We start from the raw sequence: 17,452 nt of genomic DNA, 5'->3' as shown, positions 1-17,452 counted from the left end.
CATTCGCAGGGGAGGCTCTGAGAGTCTTCCTGGAAGCCCGCCCTCTGCTGCTCGGGCGTGGGTGGGGGGGGGGGCAGTCCCCAAGCACAGTTGTTTGCTGTTGCTCTTAGAGGCAGGTGAGCAAGGTGGTACTGAAGGTGATGTCTGTGTTTTCAGGAGGCCTTGGAGTGGGCCATGAAGAACCATTTGTGGGGTCACGCTTTGTTCCTCGCCAGCAAGATGGACCCAAGGACCTACAGCTGGGTCATGAGTGGGTGAGTTGGGGACGTGCCAAGAAGACCAACGGAGCAGAGCGGCTCCCCTCCAAAGGTGGAGGTGAGGGTGGGGAGAAATGCAAGATGCACTGAAAGGCCCGTCCCTCCAAGCATCTTTCCAATTCGAAGTTGGACGTAGCATTTCTCTTCTCCAGATCCTAATAAACTAGACACAGACACATTCTTTCTAGCTGGTAAGTTGAATAAAACTTTTTACTAATGTTTCCCAGGGTCAAAGTTTCCAAAAATTAAGTAGGTTTCTACATTGCAGTAGCCCCCTCTCTTTGGGAGGGTCTGCTCTGGAGAGTTCCATCGGTGAGGGGGTAGATCACTTAAGGGAAACTGACAGAGCCTTAGGACTGAGAGTTAGTAATTTACTGCTTAGTCCTGCAGCGTGGGTGTGGGTGCTGGGAAGTAGGGAGGGATACAGGGTAGCAGGGCTGCGAGCTGTGGTAGAAAGGGGTTTATAGGACTGGGGATGAGATCCAGCAGTCTTCATCTACTGGGAGATGTCAAGACCGAAGGCATCCCTTCAGGTTACACTGGGCCACCAGGAACCGGGTGCTGGGGGGACCGGAAATAATACCCAAACCAGGACGGAATAGGAATGGAGGTGTGAGTACATAGCCAGGAGTTTAGAACAGGGACAATGAAACAGCTAAAGAGACTCAGAACCAAGTGGAGGTGGAGGTGTATGGGGCGCTGTAAGGGGTCAGCCCTTCAGGCTGCAGTTAGCGTCCATGGATTGTCGGGGACAGATGTGTGGCAGGGGTGGGCTGGGGTGGGGGCCCTCCTATAAGGAGCAGCCTTGGCTTAGACAGAGAAAAGGATGGTACCTCAAAATTTATCTTCTCACGTTGGTTAAAGCTGTGAAGCTACCTTCTCTGCTTATCTTATATTTCAATCGCCCGTATGTCCCGTTGGGCGGAGAGTTGGATGAGAAGATGGACACCCACACTTTAAGTTCAGTCTGTGGGGCTAACGTCTGTCACTACCTGGGAGCCCATTCTTCACCATGGCTTCCATGAAATCTCTTTATTACTCTGACCCTCGGTTTTCCCAGGGACTAGTGACACCACCACGTACTTCATTATGTTCAGAGACCGGAATGGTGAGGAGCACTGAACTTCTATCAGGAGAAGCTCTCTGAGCTCCGGAGGAAAGGTGCTGTTAAAAAAAAGATGGTGTTCCGAGGAATGAGTTTCCTTTGGGTTTTGGAAACGAATGTCCCACAACTCCACACTGTAGCATACATCTCGGCTACAGATTTTTGCCTTGGGCCATTGATATTTGATGGGGCCCAGTGAATCATGAAAAATCTCTCTTACTGAGTCTGCTTAAATCTCAAATCAGCCATAGAGCTTATTATGTCCTTGTTAAGCAGATCCCATGGTTTGTCATCAGCATGATCACTTCTGGTCCCTGCTCTACGCCTCTTTGGTTACTGAAAATGACTATGTAGTGCTTGTGAGCAAAAGCACTAGAGACCCAGGCTAGCGATGAGCCCGCAAAACAGCACTGAGAGCTGTGGGCTTGGGGAGGAGGGCTGCTGTGGGGCAGTGGGCGTGGAGGGTGCCTGGGGAGGAAGTGCCCACTGTTGGGCTCACAGGGGTCTTTGAAGTATTTGTGGCTCACCTCCGTGATGGATGAAGGCCTACAAAATAGTTACTCAAGAGTTAGGGCGTCAGTGCTAAAATGCAGAAGATCTTCCCCAGTAATGAGATCTATTTGGCGTGTGTGGTGGGATGGAGATCCGAAAGTGGGATGGAGCAGAGGCGCAACTGAAAAGAGAAACCCAAGTTCCAAAAGAAGCTGCTGCAATCAAATACAAGTAGATGAGGCCTTGTGCCTCACAGGCAATGGGTTAGAGGCTCTCTTGGCTGGGTTCCCACTGACGGGCGGTCTCCTCTCTCTGCAGCTTCACCAGCACGCTGGCGCTCAACGACCCCCTGCAGACCCTCTTCCAGCTCATGTCGGGGAGGATCCCACAGGCAGCCACGGTACCCTCTGTGACAGGACCCCTTCAACACCCCAGCACCCTAAGGGTTTAGGGGGTAGGGACTGCTCGGGAACGAGGTGATGGCTTTAGAGATGAAAAATAAGTAATTACTGTTGGTTAATCACCTCCCATGTGCCTGGCCCTGTGCTAAGCGCTGTGATGCATGTTATTTCATTTAACGCACGGAGGTAAGAATGATTATCCCTGTTTAGCAGACGTGACGACTGAGTCGCAAAGGTGTAAAATGACCAAGATCACAGAGCTAGGAGTAGTGGAGTCAGGATGGGCCCAGGTCTGTCTGATTCCGAAGACTGTGCCCTTTCCACAATCCACGGCTACCCATTGTGTGGCAAATAGCGAGAGAACCCAAGGCTGCTCTCCACACTTCCCACAACCAGGCTTTCTTTCCTTCCCACCACTGCACGTGACCCTTCAAAGCTGGACATGCTAGATTCTACGTCATCAGTGTGGGACGTGGCTCGGGAGAACCCTGAGGCCAGCTTGATAGTTTTCCCATTATAAGAGCATTGATCTTTTTGTCCCAAGGTATTCCTTCCCTATCCTTGAAGTCCAATAACTTTACTAAGATATATCTTGTTGTTGACTGTCTGTGTCAGTTATTCGGGGATACAGCACGCTCTTTTAATATATGCATCCATATCTTACAGTTCCAGAGAAGTTTCTTGAATTATATCCTTCAGTATTTATTTTGTTCTCTTATTTTGGTTTTCTTTTCAGGAACACCCTCTATACATAAAATATATATAGTTCATATATATATATATATATATATATATATGTGTGAACTGTATACATATACACATGTGAATTATATATATAATTTTCTCTTTAATTAAAAAATTTTTTTTTTTGTTTCAATTCTTTCTTCTTTTTTGCTGTGCGTCCATCCTGTGTGTCCCTTATTGTGTTTTCATCAGTGTCTCTTGGCTTCTGTGCTTTTTCCATTTTTGTCTTTATTTCTTGATTTTTCTCCCACTTCCCTCCTGAGCTCTGCAGGTCACATTTACCTCCCCCTGTTCTCCACCATCTCTTTGCTCTGCTCCTGTAACTTAGCTTTAGACCCTTGCTTCATAGAACAAATTGTTTCATTATTTTACTTAAATTCATGATGAAATGTTTGGTGACAATTCTTTGTTGTGTGGAAACATTTTTCTGGTGAATGTTCTTTCTACCTTCCCCCCTCCTTTTATCTTGATGGTATATTTGTAGAGATTCTGTACTTGTTCCTTCATAGGCTTCAGGTCTTCCCTGGATGAGTTATTTATGGGAGGTTTGAGCTGGGGAGGTGCCAGGGCCATATTCCAGGCCAGCTGGCATTTCCGCATGACCTGGTGTTTTCTGTGAGCATCTTTGCTTCTCCCCAGCCAGTGGAGATGGCTGTGGGATCCCCTCCCTCTGGTGTTCTCTCTCTCTGCCTCCTAAACCCACCTCTGTTCAATCTCCATTACTTTTGGAAGCCTTTTCTTGTGTTTAGAGGCTTGGATTTTTGCTGACACCTAGTTTCAATGAAAATGTACTTCATGCTTTTGCTTTTTTTTTCTTATTGCTGTGGACAATTTCAAGAAAAGAAAAGAGAAATGATGACTTTCATGCCCCCTCGTCAAACCAGCTGGCTATACTGGAACATGGGGTGCACCTCACAATTCTGCTGAGGGCCTGTGCTCTGCAATGAAATTGCACCGTGTCACAAAGCACTAAATGCAGGAAATGATGTAATCAGCATACAGTCCATTGGGTCTCATTGCACTGGTAGAATTTGCTAAATGTTCCCTAGTCTTGGGTGAGAAAACCGAGGAGCCAGAGGTGATATGCCAATGCAGTATTTGACCCTAGTGTTTGAGAGTTTCCTAGCATCATAGCATCCAGTAAAAGGCTAGACTTTGGTACTTATAATACGAGGAGTAGTGGCGAAAGCATGGCAGCTGGAAAACACAGACGTGGGCTTCTGTGACAGGCTTAACCTAGACTCTGCTCCTCACTGTTGTGTGAACTGGGCCCTGCTACTTAATCTCAGAGCCTCAGCTTTTCATCTTTGTGGGCATTTTGATGCCTAACAGAGATACTGTAAAAAATTAAAGGGGAGAGAATATCTGAACATATCAACCACCATGCTTGGCCCATTGAAGTTAGTTAATAAGCGTTCTCTCTCTCTCTTCTCCCTCCATAGACCTGCTTTACAGTGATTTTTTTCCAAATCACCTGGGGGAGGAGACAGAAGAATTACTTCTAAGTTTTTGTTCTTTTAGCAAGGGCTTTTCTTTTGCTAGTCCCTTTAGTTTCAGCAAGAAAGAGCCTGGCTCACATGTGAAAATGGGGATAATAATAGTACCTAATGCATGTGATTGTTCTTAGGAGAAATGCTTAGCACAGGCTGTGGCCCAGGGTCAGAGTGCAGTAAGTGAGAACTGCTGTTATTATTGTGATTTATTGTCATCATCGTCCTCATTCACACTGCATTGCCCAGATAAACAGAGTCACTATAAAATGGAGTTGGATAAAGCATCTTTTGTTCTGTGGGATAATTACAAATACAATACCAAATAATTGTGAATTGTTTTGACCTCCAGATCTAAGCTATTACTGTCAATCTCCTGCTCTATCTATTCAGTATAACAAATTGGAGGAGAGACTGGTCTGCAAATCACCTCTTTCCTTTGCTGTGCCTCTGTGTGTGTGTGTGTGTGTGTGTGTGTGTATTACATGTAATTTATAAGGTGCAAACCAAGTGTAAGGCACTATGCTATGGGCTTCATCTAACTATATTATTATCAACAGTAATCCTGGGATGAAGTGAGAGAGTAGCACTGACATATATACACTACCAAATGTAAAATGGATGGCTGGTGGGAAGCAGCCGCATAGCACAGGGAGATCAGCTCGGTGCTTTGTGACCACCTAGAGGGGTTGGATAGGGAGGGTGGGAGGGAGGCTCAAGATGGAGGGGATATGGGGATATATGTATATGTATAGCTGATTCACTTTGTTATACAGCAGAAAGTAACACAACATTGTAAAGCAATTACACTCCAATAAAGATGTAAAAAAAAAAAAATCCTGTCAGTTAGACATCATGATCTCCATTTAAGAGATGAAGAAACAGGTTCAAAGACATAAAGAAACTTGCTCAAGAGGCAGGACCCCAGGTGAATCCAGGGCCCGTGTTATTTCTGTGACATTGTGTTGTTTCTTTATTGATATTTCCTGTCCTGAAATTCCCCTTTATTCAGGAGAAGGGCGGCCCATCATTCGTGAGGGGCTTCTGCCCGCTCCCACTTCTCTGATTATACTCTACCGCCCCCTTGTGGAGCTCTGCTGCCTCTGCATTGTCACCAGAGGGAGGGGACATAGTGCTGGCTGGGCCACTTGGCCTGGTTTTCTCACTCCTCAAGAGGCGATAGGAATTAGAGTTCACAGGGTTGTTGTGAAGATTAAAGAAGGTGATGTGTGAGAGAGGGCGTTGGCTTTGTAAAACCAGAAAACATTAGCCAATTGGTAACAAGGTATCAAGGAGCCCAGTGTTCCCCTGTCTTCTAATTGGCTAATGTGGACTCTTCTCATGAACCAAGGGTATTTGATCCTCCTTCTCCCACTGAAACAGCAGTTGTTGTTGTTGTTGTTGTTTTTTTGCTTTTGTCCCTAGCTTTTGGGGTTAGGGGCACCAGGAGGAAATCTGAAAATTAGTGACCAAGAGTGTCATTCTATTTATCTATCTCCCAACATCCCTGTGTGTGTATGTATGTATGTATATGTGTCTGCCTGCCTGCCTATTCATCCTTCTAAGAGTTTTGCTTTTTTAAAAAGAGAACGCAAAATCAATGAGTGGCCACATTGCCGGCAGCATAATGGGTGTTCCCGGAAAACCAGGAAATAGACAACAACCTTCCTTACTTACCTATGTTCTGGTCAGGGCTATACTACTCAGTCAATTTTCAATTTTTTCTGCTGCTTTTCAGTGTTGTGGGGACGAGCAGTGGGGAGACTGGAGGCCGCACTTGGCTGTAATTCTGTCGAATCAAGGTGGGGACCCGGAGCTGTATCAGCGCACGATTGTCACCATGGGGGACACCCTGGGTAAGCAGAGACCAGCGCCATCCCCTCCTCTCCTCTATTTCCAGGCCAGCTTTAACCACCCTGTGCTTAGATTCTCAGGTTCTGTGTTGGGCCCGAGTCTGTGCCTCAGGCTTTCCTTTGACCCAGGAGCCTCAGTGTTTTGGGGACAGAAACTCCAGGGAGAGGGGTGTCCTTCTTGCCTTTCTGTTTCCCAGTTTTCCGCTGTGAGCCAGTGCAGGCCAGGCCCCTGAGACTCTGGGGTCTGCCACTGCAGGAGGCTCCCCTGAGTAGGTGATTCCTATGCCTGGGTCAGATTCCCGTGCAGATGGAGTTAACACATGGGGGCATCTCGCCTACTGTTGCTGTTACTCCCGCAGTGACCCAGCTCAACCAGATAGGAAATTCTATTTTTGCCTGAACTACCCTGGGTAATCGTATAATCTTTATTTCTATCATCTCTCTGTGAATGTGGCCTCATAAACACTTAGGGGCTGTTGAATGTTCCAGATCAGTGGTTCTCAGATTTGGTCAAGGGCCAGAACGTCTAGAAATCATCGCTTTGTGGCACTTCGTGAAATACTGCTCTGCTACACTTAAAATAGCTACGCGTAAGATTGTGCCCAGTCAAATGGCAGGTTGTTCAGCACCTGGGTAGAAAGAGAACTAACTTTTGCCCAACCTTCTTGGGTGCCGGGCCCCGTGCTAGTTACTTTACCTATTTGAATTAATTCAATGTTGAGGTAATGGAAAATGTATGGGAGAACATTTTAAAACTGGGAACAATTTGGTAATGAATGTAATTTTTATGATCACTGGGAAAGGTCTTCTATTGTTTGACTTTAGCAGGGGAGGCATTAGTGCCCCAAGAAGCCTAGTTTAAAAACTGCTACTCCCAACGGCCAGCTTCTCTGCTCAGGTGTAGGCATTTCTACCCATTTCGCCCTCTCCAGAAGGACTAAAATGCTTAGAAACGTCCTCATCGAAAATCCATTAGGGGGAACGTGAAATAGTGCCTTATTCTGGCTGAAGAGAAGTGAAATAATGTCGGAGGCCAAAAATGTGGTAGGAGAGGGAGTGGGGTTTGGGGTCTGTGACTCGTAGTGTGCAAAGCTCGTTCCTTTATCCCCATGAGGCTCTCCACTCCGACCCCCAAGCCCCTCTCCAGCCCTCTCCCATCCCCCCCAGATGGTGGGTCCTCACGTGGGTGTGTTCCGTGACCGGGGCTTGTTCTCCTCCTGCAGCTGGGAAGGGGCTGGTGGAAGCAGCTCACTTCTGCTACCTCATGGCTCACGTGCCCTTCGGCTCCTACACCGTGAAGACAGACCACCTGGCCTTGCTGGGCAGTAGCCACAGGTATGCGATCTTCTGGGGGAAAGGGAGTGGGAAGGACATCTTCCAGGGGATTGGCTTAGCCCTTGCTGGGCTTCATGGCTCCATTTTCCATTGTCTTGTGTGAATTTCGGCCACTGCTGGTCCCCTCCTCTGGGATGGTTTTCTGCACAGGTAGGCTCTGGGGGAGGAGATGCCGGATCACACCGCCGGGGGGCCTCAGGTCCAGGCCCTGCTCCGGGGAAGCTGTGAACTGGTGCCTGTGGGTTGCATTGTACCCCTATGGCCACTCGGTGGCTCCCTGGCTCCGTGATCAGAGACTGACTAGAAAATCCTTAGCGGGAGCGCGCGGCGGCTTGAGCCTCTGCGTTAGGCAGCTCTGGACCCGTTCTCAGAGCCCGCCTTGTGCAAAACCCGAAAGTGGAAGACGTTTGTTTAGCCACCACACCCTACCCTGACTTGGTGCACAAGCTACTCAGAGTCACGCCTGTCACTTATTCCCTGTTGGCCGTAGCATTAGGCTTTTCACACAGAAGGACCTTAATAAGCCTCTAGACAATGAATAAATGGACAAAACGACCAGCTTGCTCTCTAGCTGTCCTCCACATTCTAGATCTCTCTTTCTCTTTCCCTGTAATAGTTACGATTTCCTAAGTTCTTACATTGTGCCAGCTGTTTTATTTGCACTATTTCCTTTAATCATTACACATTTACCCTGTGAAGAAGGTACGCTTTTAATCTTCACTTTATAGAGGAGGGAAAGCAAGGCACAGAGAGGTTAAGTAACTTGTCTAAGATGGTACAGCTAGTGTGGGGTCAGGTTGGACTTGGAATCCAGACTGTCAGGCTTTTCTTTGTAGAAACGCAGCCTCTCATAGTGTGTCTGTCAAGGTCACGGTCTCTGATAGCACCTAGTTGGCTTGTCAAAGAGGCCCGTCTGGGCCAAATGAGACACTAAGTGAAACGGTTTAATGTGTCTCCCTCCTATGTTTATGTTGTACGAGGATGTTTCTGGACATACAGTCCTGACCCTAGGCGTAGCCCCCGTGATTATGATTTCAAACCCCACAGCAGCTGTTTTGGGACCTGTGGGGACTCTGAGGGCCCCTCAGATCACGTTCACCCAGCCTGCTTCCTCACTGGAATGAACCTCCAGCACAGGGACCGTCTTCTGATTTTTGGCTCCGCAGTGCTACCCTCTGTCTGCCGGGCCTTCTTTCTTCAATGCTTCCGAACGTCACATCACTCCCTCTTTTCTGCTCTTCCGCTCAGGCTGTGGTGGCCTCTCACAGACGCCCGCTCTGGGTTCTCAGGGCACTAAGGCTGGCTCTCAGCGTGCTTACGGGGAGGACCCAGTGCCCCACTGAGCTGGGTGTGAGAGCAGCTTGCCTTACGTGACCCTCCAGCAAAGATGGCAGCGATCTCCCCCTCCCCCCAGTCTCTCCCCCCTCCTTCCCCCAGAGCCTCTGGAGATGCAGATTCTCTTTCCTCTCTTGGAGCTGCCCCAGGGATCAGCCCAGGACAGAAACTCTACCATGAATGGATGCAGCTGGTGTTTGGCCATCTACTAGGATTTAAATCTGTCCCCACCTCAATCTCTTTTATTCTTATTCCCTGGTTTTAGTCAAGAGTTTTTGAAATTTGCAACAACTGAGGCTATCCAGAGGACGGAAATCTTCGAGTACTGTCAGATGCTGGGCCGCCCCAAATCCTTCATCCCTTCTTTCCAGGTAACTGAACCCTCACGAGGCCACCACCTTAGCTGCGTCACATGGCTGTGGGCCACTGGGTTTTCCGCCTGGCTATCTGGCACGTAGTGGCTGGGCTAAGTCATCCACTGGACTTTTCCTCATTAGCTGGAATGTGGGAAGGGTTAGGATGTCTTTCTAGGTCCCCTAAAGGTTTGCATTTTAAGATAGGAAAGCAAAACACTGCAGCAGCCTCTGTGCTGGGGGCTCCTGCCTCACTCCTGGCAATGAGAATCGTGCCAGCAGCCCTGGGGCTCCCCTCCTGTCTGCAGCTTCTTCTGCTCTTCTACCTCCAAATGGCTCCACCTTCTCCTCAGCCCCATGGTCCTCCTGCTGGGAGTGGGAGCAGGAAGGCCCAACTGGGGGCTGCTCACCCTTCTCCCTCTCCTCTGACCTGCCGCTCCCATCTCTTTTGGATGACTCTGTTTTTAACTCTGGAAATTCCTCCCTGCTCTGTCCTTGGCCCCCATCCTTCTTTCCACCCCCAGGGCTGCAGCTGTGCAGGCGGTGTCCACGCAGGTTCTAACCTCTCTTCTCAACCTCTCTACTGGATGCCCTGTTGTCCCCTTAAATCCATAATGACTCCTTCCGTGCCTGTATTGAGAGTGTACTTAGTGGCAACAACACACACACACGTGCACACCACCACCACCAAACACAAAACACAAAACAAAGGCTTGGAAATGAATGAATTACTGCCTATAGGGCAATGACCCAGTTAGTATCTTCTTTAAGTGTTTTACCAAAGACCCACCTTCTCCAGCAGAGCCCTGCCTGACCAGCTCCTTTGGGTCCATGCAGGTCTTCAGTCTTTTTCTTTCTGTTCTGTAGTCATCCCACCTCTCAGCTGTCTTTGGGCTGATAGCAGTGAGATTAGCTGTTTTTAGGGAATGAGTTCTACATGCCTGGCACTGTGTTATGATGCTTTGACTGTATGATTTCTAATCCTGTGAGGTGGGCATGATTACCCTCCTTTTACAAAACAGGTTCCAAGGAGTTACATGCTATTGGCTCACATCTCTTGGGTACCATTTGTTCTAAGGACTTTACATGGATTATCTCACTGAATCTTTACAACAGCCAAGGGGTAGATCGTATTATCATCCCCATATTATAGTGAGGAAACCAAGGTGCAGAGAGGAGGTGGGGTAACTAGCTCAATGTTCCACACCCAGCATGGAGTTGGGATTTGAACTTGGGTCTGTCTGATTTCCAGCCCTCAGGCTCCATTTAGTTCTGTCACTCATGCTTCTCTGAACCCTTACGTGTCTCTGTCTGTACACTCCCTTGGGCTTGAAGTCCCTTGCACCTGAGTCATTTTTTCTTCTTTTATCCATCCCCCTGGTGCCTGATCCTGTGCCCCACATACACCAGGCTTCCCAGAGATGTGGGCTGCCTGATAAGAAGAGTCCAGTGCATTTCCACGGTGACCAGAGCCTAGGGAGATTCAGCTGATGTGCCTTCCAGCCCTTTCTCTATGAGGACGGAACTGCAGGCTGGATTTGGAATTGTGCCCATACACAGATAGAATGCCCCAAATGGCAACAAGGCCCTCTTTAATATTTGGATCCAGAGTTAGAGGAAGTTGGCAGTCAGCTGACTTCCAAGAAGTCTTATCTCCACTTCTCTCTTTCTGTCCCTGCCTGGATGGGCTCATCACTGGCCCTGCTCCTCTTCACAGGTGTATAAGCTCCTTTATGCTTCCCGTCTGGCAGATTACGGCCTTGCGTCCCAGGCCTTGCATTACTGCGAAGCCATTGGCACAGCCCTCCTGAGCCAGAGAGAGAACAGTCACCCTGTGCTATTAGTGGAACTCATCAAGGTGAGCTTCTCAAAGGGTTCTCTGCAGGTGTGTTATCTTCAGTGTTCAGAGAAAGCTATTGTAAAGCGGCTCAGACACCCCATTTCATCTTCTTTGAACATGCTGTAAAATTGGAGCCCGTGGCTGTCTTTGACCACGTATGCATGTACAGATGTGATAAGCAGAGGCCTGACACTGCACAAAGAAGGATGCTATGGGTGGGGATGGCGGCGGGGAGGGACGCAGTGAAATTGGGGGACTGGAAACCAGTCATGTGCTATGCAGGAAATTCATTCTTGCATCTGCTTTTTTGGTACAGTAAAACTGCCTGTTACGGTGAACTGTTCTAATGATAAAGGCTGGGCTTAGAAAATATATTTTAGTGGTTAAAACAGGAAATGATCCTTATTAAAATGCTTTTAAATGCATGGAATATTTTATCACATGTGAGATACATTCAAAAAGAGAAAACAAAAACATATCAACTTTTAGTTCCTGAGAAAGAAAACAATCAGGCAAATAGTTGTTCCAATTAATTGAAGAAAAATCCATTAGCTGAGAGTAAAAAGGCAGCCTACCGTCAATTTTTTCTTTGCTTTAGATGAGGCCCAATGTTGGATTCTGTAATCAATAAAATCTGTGGTACTGAGCCCCTTTGATGGCAAATTTCTGCCAATAGGATGATGGTTATAGGGAGCTCAGGACCCAGAATGGAGGAGTAGGAAAGTCTGGGAACTTAATGATGGAATAGTCTTACGATACAGGCAGTCGCTCGACCAGCAGCACAGACGTCTCCTTGTAGGGAGCTTGTTAGAAATGCAGAATCTCAGGTCCCACAGATTTCTGGGATCAGAACTAGCATTTTAGCAAGGTCCCAGGTGGTTCCTACCAGGCCTGAAGTTTGAGAAGCGCTGCTCCTGAGGACAGCTTTGCAGAGACATAAAGCAGAGTGACAGTTTCTCCTCATAGTTTATTTAGTGTCTAGCAACTAGATGGGTTAACCGTTTGTTTATGTTGCAATTCGGGGAAGATATCTGCTGAATTTGCTGTTTGGCAATTCTTTGTAATCTGGTTTACCAGTCAAGGCTCCCTTCTTTTTTCTTACTGCCTCTCCCCATGGTCTGTCCATTTCACTTACTTCTCTCTCTCTCTCCTTTTCCCTCTCTTACCGTCTGGAAACCTGGAACAGCTTGCAGAGAGACTGAAGCTGTCAGATCCTCTGGTTTTAGAACGCCACCGCCGTCACCGAGGAGACAGGGACCTGGAGCCAGACTGGCTGGTACATCTTCGGGGGCACCACAAGGAGCTGCAGGTAAGTGGGGGGGGGTGCAGGTCAGTGGGGTGGGCCTCTGTTTCCCTCTTGGCTGCCCTAGACCCAGAATAGGCAGGCACTGACCTCAGCAAGCCCCCGACCCCATGGAGGGCTCTGGGGTCCCCTGTCACCCATGAGGCACAGCCTGACTGGGGAAGGGGTGGCACTCAGCTTCCCCGCTGCTGCCTCGCGCCCGGTTGGAAACATTTTCCTGTGTTTGGTGTGAGACAGTGGGGCCCTCTTCCAAAGCACCCAGCCACCCTTCTCTGTGGTCCCAGAAAATACATTTTCTGACCATCAAAGCTTCCATCTCTCTGTGAGGAACAGTGGCTTACAGTGGCCCTTGTCACTTTCATGTAATGTAGGGCAATTGCTTAAAAGACTTCCGGGCCTTTCCTTTTGTTGTTCTGACAATTGCAGAAGCGGCTGGTAGTAACTGTAACAGTAATTGGAACAGGGCCTCCTCCATGTTGTTTCTCCCTCTGTCGCTGGGAAAGGGCAGGGGGATTTTTTAGGCACACACGGCCCTTGCTTCCTACATGTGCTGTGGGCTCTGGGGCCCACGGTTTCATTCCCTCCTCTTGCCCCTTCCTCTGGGAGAGGATGCTGCCCTGGTCCCTGCCTGCTCTGGGCAGAGCTGGGAGGTAGGAAGGCCTGAGGCTGCCCCTCCCCCTCCCCGTCCAGCCACTGCACTCACCTGCGACTCCCTTACCTTATCGCTCCCAAAGTTTCTTTTTGACTTAATTTTAAACCATGGTTCACTGTTTTTGTTTTTCTTTGTGTTGCTTAAGAGGTGTTTACTTTATCTTAACAGCAAAAGGCAGCAGGAGACATTGGGGATCCTCGCTCTGCTCACTCGGATATTTTGGGAGCCAGAAAAACAACAGGTACCCAAACCAATGAACTGAATGTGTAATAGCTGACTCTCAGGATCTGATTATACGAGATAACCTAAAAGACTATCCCCCTTCCCTTCCTGGAGTGCCTTCCTTGCCTGTGTCAATCTGACCCAGTGGTCTGGGCGCCCCCTCTCCACACAGCTCCGCTGACCAGAGGCATCCCTGACATGATTTTTTTCCTTTTTTTAATTAATTAATTGATTTATTTTTGGCTGCATTGGGTCTGTGTTGCTGCGCGCGGGCTTAAGTAGTTGTGGTACGTGGGCTCAGTAGTTGTGGCGTGCAGGCTCAGTAGTTGTGGCACACGGGCTTAGTTGCTCCACGGCATGTGGGATCTTCCCGGACCGGGGCTTGAACCCGTGTCCCCTGCATTGGCAGGCGGATTCTTAACCACTGTGCCACCAGGGAAGTCCCCACCCCTGACACTTCTGTTTCTGCATTATTAGAGTTTTTGCTTCACATTCAGGTTTTAATCTTGTTATGTTGTGTTGTTATCTAATTGCTTCACTTGTGTCAGTACTGTCTCCCTAGCTGAATACATTCCTTGAGGCCAGAGGTGGTGGGTTATCTGTATTTCACGTTAGCAGTGGGGACATAGGAAGTGCCTGTGGTGTTTGAGCATCAATCGCCACACGCATGAAATAGGTTTCAGAGTGTTTTCAGCAGATCCCTCCTTTCCCTTCAGGATGCCTCTGAGTGTTGGGTTGGGCAGACGTTGTTACCCCAGTTAATTCTGTGCCCTTTCCCCAAACAGCACTCCCTGGTGGGGTCAGGACGGGGCCTCATCTTTTTCCTTCCGGCTGTGTCCCAGCCTTTTTTGCTTCCTTCAGGGATAAGCGAGGGGGCAGCAAGGAAGGGCAGGCCTTGGTTTCTGTTTCCCAGCTTTGCTGCTGCGTCCCAGAATCTGTGAGGGTGAAGGGCTGCAAGAGAGCAGGCTGGGTGTTTCTGAGTGGCCACTTCCGCTGGGAAGCAGCTGTGTCTCCTGTCACCCAATGGAGCAGGTGGGTCAGATGACCACACCAGTTCCATAACCTTGGGGCAGCCATTGTCCCCGTCCACACCTTGGTCTGTCTCTTCAGCAACACAGCAGAGCCAGAATGAATACCACCAAGGTCCCTTCCTGGGCCAAGGTTCTGCTTCTTTAAAAGCAAAGCCATCATTTCTGTAGTCTGATTTGGGTTTTAACTGGCAACATTCTAAGTTTCAAGTACCCAAGTCCCTTAGGAGATCCTTAGAAGAGAAAGTTTATCCAAATCCAAGAAATTGTGGAGTTAAATGAGATGGTAATTTCTTCCCTCCCAACCCACTGGTTTAAGGCTCAGAGATCATACAAGGTAGTGAGGGAAATAGTTTTGTAAACTCTGAGTCATAAGCGGTGAGAGGTGTTACAATTACTGCTGTGTTGTACTTGTCATCACATCGATGGCAGCCACACCAAGCGGCCTGTCCTTGTCACTGCTTTCCAAAGAGCAGGATTGTTCCTGGTATGATTAGTCCACACAAATGCCACATTACAGGTCTCACTTACTCCTCTTTGCCCTATGTCCTTAGACGACACTTTCTACCAGGATCTTTCTGGACATCAAGGCAACTCAGAAGCCCTTGGGGACTGCTCAGCCCTGTGGCCAACACTGGAGCCGATGGGCCCGGCCCATCCCAGCCCACAGCAGCCCCTTCCCCTCCAGCCCAGCTCCTACCCAGCAGGAGGAGGTTCTGGGCAGACGGGGGTCCCGGTGCCTCTTTACTCAGTTCCTGAGACCCATCTGCCAGGGACCGGTGGCAGCGTGGCAGTGACAGGGACTCCTGGAGGAAGGGCCTGGGAGGAAGCCCAGCAGATGCACCCGCCCCCTGGTAAGACCTGCCAGCGAGGCAGCGAACCTTGGGTGACGAGGTGTCTAGGGGAGCAAGCAGAAGAGGGAGGTGCAGGGACCAGTGCAGGGTGTGGGGTGGGAGCTGGTAAAGCCCTGAGTGGTGGGTGTGAACATGACTGAGGGCCTGGTACTTCACGTTCTTCTGAGGGGGACAGCTCTCTCCCATTCCAGCCCATGTCTCTACTGGGACAAGCATAGCACAGCCAACTGCAGCCACTCTTGCCATCCCCTTGGATTCTGTAGTTTCTAGGATCTCGGCTGGAGAAGGCAAGAAAATGCCACCTGTGCCTGGAGCTGTAGTTTAGGCCAAGTCCTCTTTCTGAAGTCGTCAGTGTCAGGGACCGCGGGCAGAGGCTCGTGCTTCTGTCTTCTCCCCTCAGGCCTTGGACAACAGGGGCCGAGTATGGGTGAGCATTGCTGAGTGATGCCAGGGAAGTGGGGAAACCACGCAGAAGGATCAGATCTTAGACCTTCTAAGACAAGGTCCTGTCCAAGATGGGAGACTCACATGGAGGGGAAGGTCAGGGAGGATCCCTGCGATCCAGCTTGATGTGGCCCTGATTTCCGCGGTTCCTGAGGAATGACCCTGGTTCGGGGTGAAGGTTGGGTGAGCAGCATGTCCTGGGGTGGCTGGAATTCAGAGGCTTGTGCAAATGGACTTCGCATTTAGTGTGATGCACTTGGGGCTATGAGCTCAGAGCTCCAGCTGCTTTGCAATTAGGAAAGCCAACTGTGTCCCCCATTACCCTTCTTCAGGATAGATGGGAAAGGCCCCACTTCACACCACGATTTCTGTTGTGTTTTGTGCCATAGGAGAGAACACAGTGTCTCCAGAAACCTTCCAGCATCCTGATGGGCAGAAGGTTGTTTCCAAACCGCAGGTGAGAGGACAGAGCCCAGCAGATGTGGTGCCCACTCTGAGCTGCGGGTTTCCTTCAGTTGACACGGTTTCTTAGCCACTCACAGATGCCTTCCTGTGCCTTGCACCAGCCCTCTCTTCCATGTTTCACCTTGTTTCTTTCTACACCAGATCCTGAGAGGTGGAGAGGAGGCTTGTTCCAGTTCATGTTCAGTCCTGCCAACCTGTATCCATGGGGGCAGGGCCGGCAGGGCTGAGTGTAGCTTTGGACTCACACATCTGCTGCCTTTGATGCCCTCTTCTTACTGTTGCACCGAACACTTGCTGTGCTCTGCCCCACCATGGAAGACTCTTGATATTTCTTCCTTTCTTTTAATTTTTACCTTGCTTTATTTCCAAGAAGGACCTACCAAAGCTGAATCTCTTCTGCCCAGGTGTGCCGTCAGGTCTTGGAGGGAACCACGTCTAAGTAATCATCCAGCCAGCTGTTGGATGAATGAATCCCTTCCCTCCAACAGCAGGCATTGCTGGTCCCAAACCTAAGACGTTGTCTACCTTTGCCTGGCTGGAGGCGAACTTCCTCAAGTTGTAACCGGGCTGCAAGGCTTCCGACTTTTATGCTTTACTTTTTTTTTTTTCTAACTGAAAAATTAGTACGTTATTGTTATAGAAAACTTGAAAAATGAAGAAAAATTGTCATATAAAGAGTCAAACAGACATCACTTAGAAGCCCATAGTCAAATATTTTCATTATTTCCTTCTAAAAGTTTTTCTATATACGGGTTTCTCCTGCTATCCGAACATAGAGCCTTTCCATGAAACCTTTCGTAAGTCTAAGTGGCATGAGGGGAAGAAGCAGTTACCTCAGTACACATCTTGCTAACAATGCACAAAATAAATCGAAAGGAAGCACAGGTGCTCACAGACACAGGTCAAAGCTATGGCATCTTGATGCGGAGATGCTGAGCATAGTTTCCGGGAAGGAGCTTGGCAGGCCACTCTCACTGCTTGGTGTATGCTCTGCCTCTATAACAGCTCCTACAAAACAAACGCTGAACGCTTTTTTCACTTTTTGCCTTTTTTTTGTAAAAGCGAAAATCCTCTTTGGACTTTTTTTTGGTTAGGGAAAACAGGTACTAATGTAGGTCTTTGGTAAAAGCCAAGTGGCATAATGCAAACTTTTAAAAAGTGGGGGAGACCTGTCTATGTATATATGTGTGTATATAAATGTGTATACATACACACATGTGTTTTTAAATGGTTAAGAACATATGTAGGTGAAACTTTATTTTCTATTTATTTAATACTA

General features: G+C 48.7%; 1 protein-coding gene across 1 annotated transcript in view; it reads left to right on the top strand.

Moving 5' to 3' along the window:
• The window catches only part of SEC16B (SEC16 homolog B, endoplasmic reticulum export factor), a 93,871-nt gene that overhangs the window by 71,298 nt on the left and 5,121 nt on the right, over nucleotides 1-17,452 (top strand). Inside the window, exons 13-22 of the mRNA XM_057552418.1 lie at nucleotides 157-254; nucleotides 2,173-2,254; nucleotides 6,228-6,345; nucleotides 7,566-7,677; nucleotides 9,278-9,383; nucleotides 11,083-11,223; nucleotides 12,392-12,514; nucleotides 13,329-13,401; nucleotides 14,965-15,264; nucleotides 16,098-16,165. Coding sequence (XP_057408401.1) covers nucleotides 157-254; nucleotides 2,173-2,254; nucleotides 6,228-6,345; nucleotides 7,566-7,677; nucleotides 9,278-9,383; nucleotides 11,083-11,223; nucleotides 12,392-12,514; nucleotides 13,329-13,401; nucleotides 14,965-15,264; nucleotides 16,098-16,165 — 1,221 coding nt within the window. The remainder of the gene's footprint in view (nucleotides 1-156; nucleotides 255-2,172; nucleotides 2,255-6,227; nucleotides 6,346-7,565; nucleotides 7,678-9,277; nucleotides 9,384-11,082; nucleotides 11,224-12,391; nucleotides 12,515-13,328; nucleotides 13,402-14,964; nucleotides 15,265-16,097; nucleotides 16,166-17,452) is intronic.

Source organism: Balaenoptera acutorostrata, chromosome 1 (genome assembly GCF_949987535.1).
Source record: "Balaenoptera acutorostrata chromosome 1, mBalAcu1.1, whole genome shotgun sequence".
NCBI lineage: Eukaryota > Metazoa > Chordata > Mammalia > Artiodactyla > Balaenopteridae > Balaenoptera > Balaenoptera acutorostrata.
Note: the sequence above shows the minus strand (reverse complement) of the source record. Positions and strands in the feature narration are given on the sequence as shown.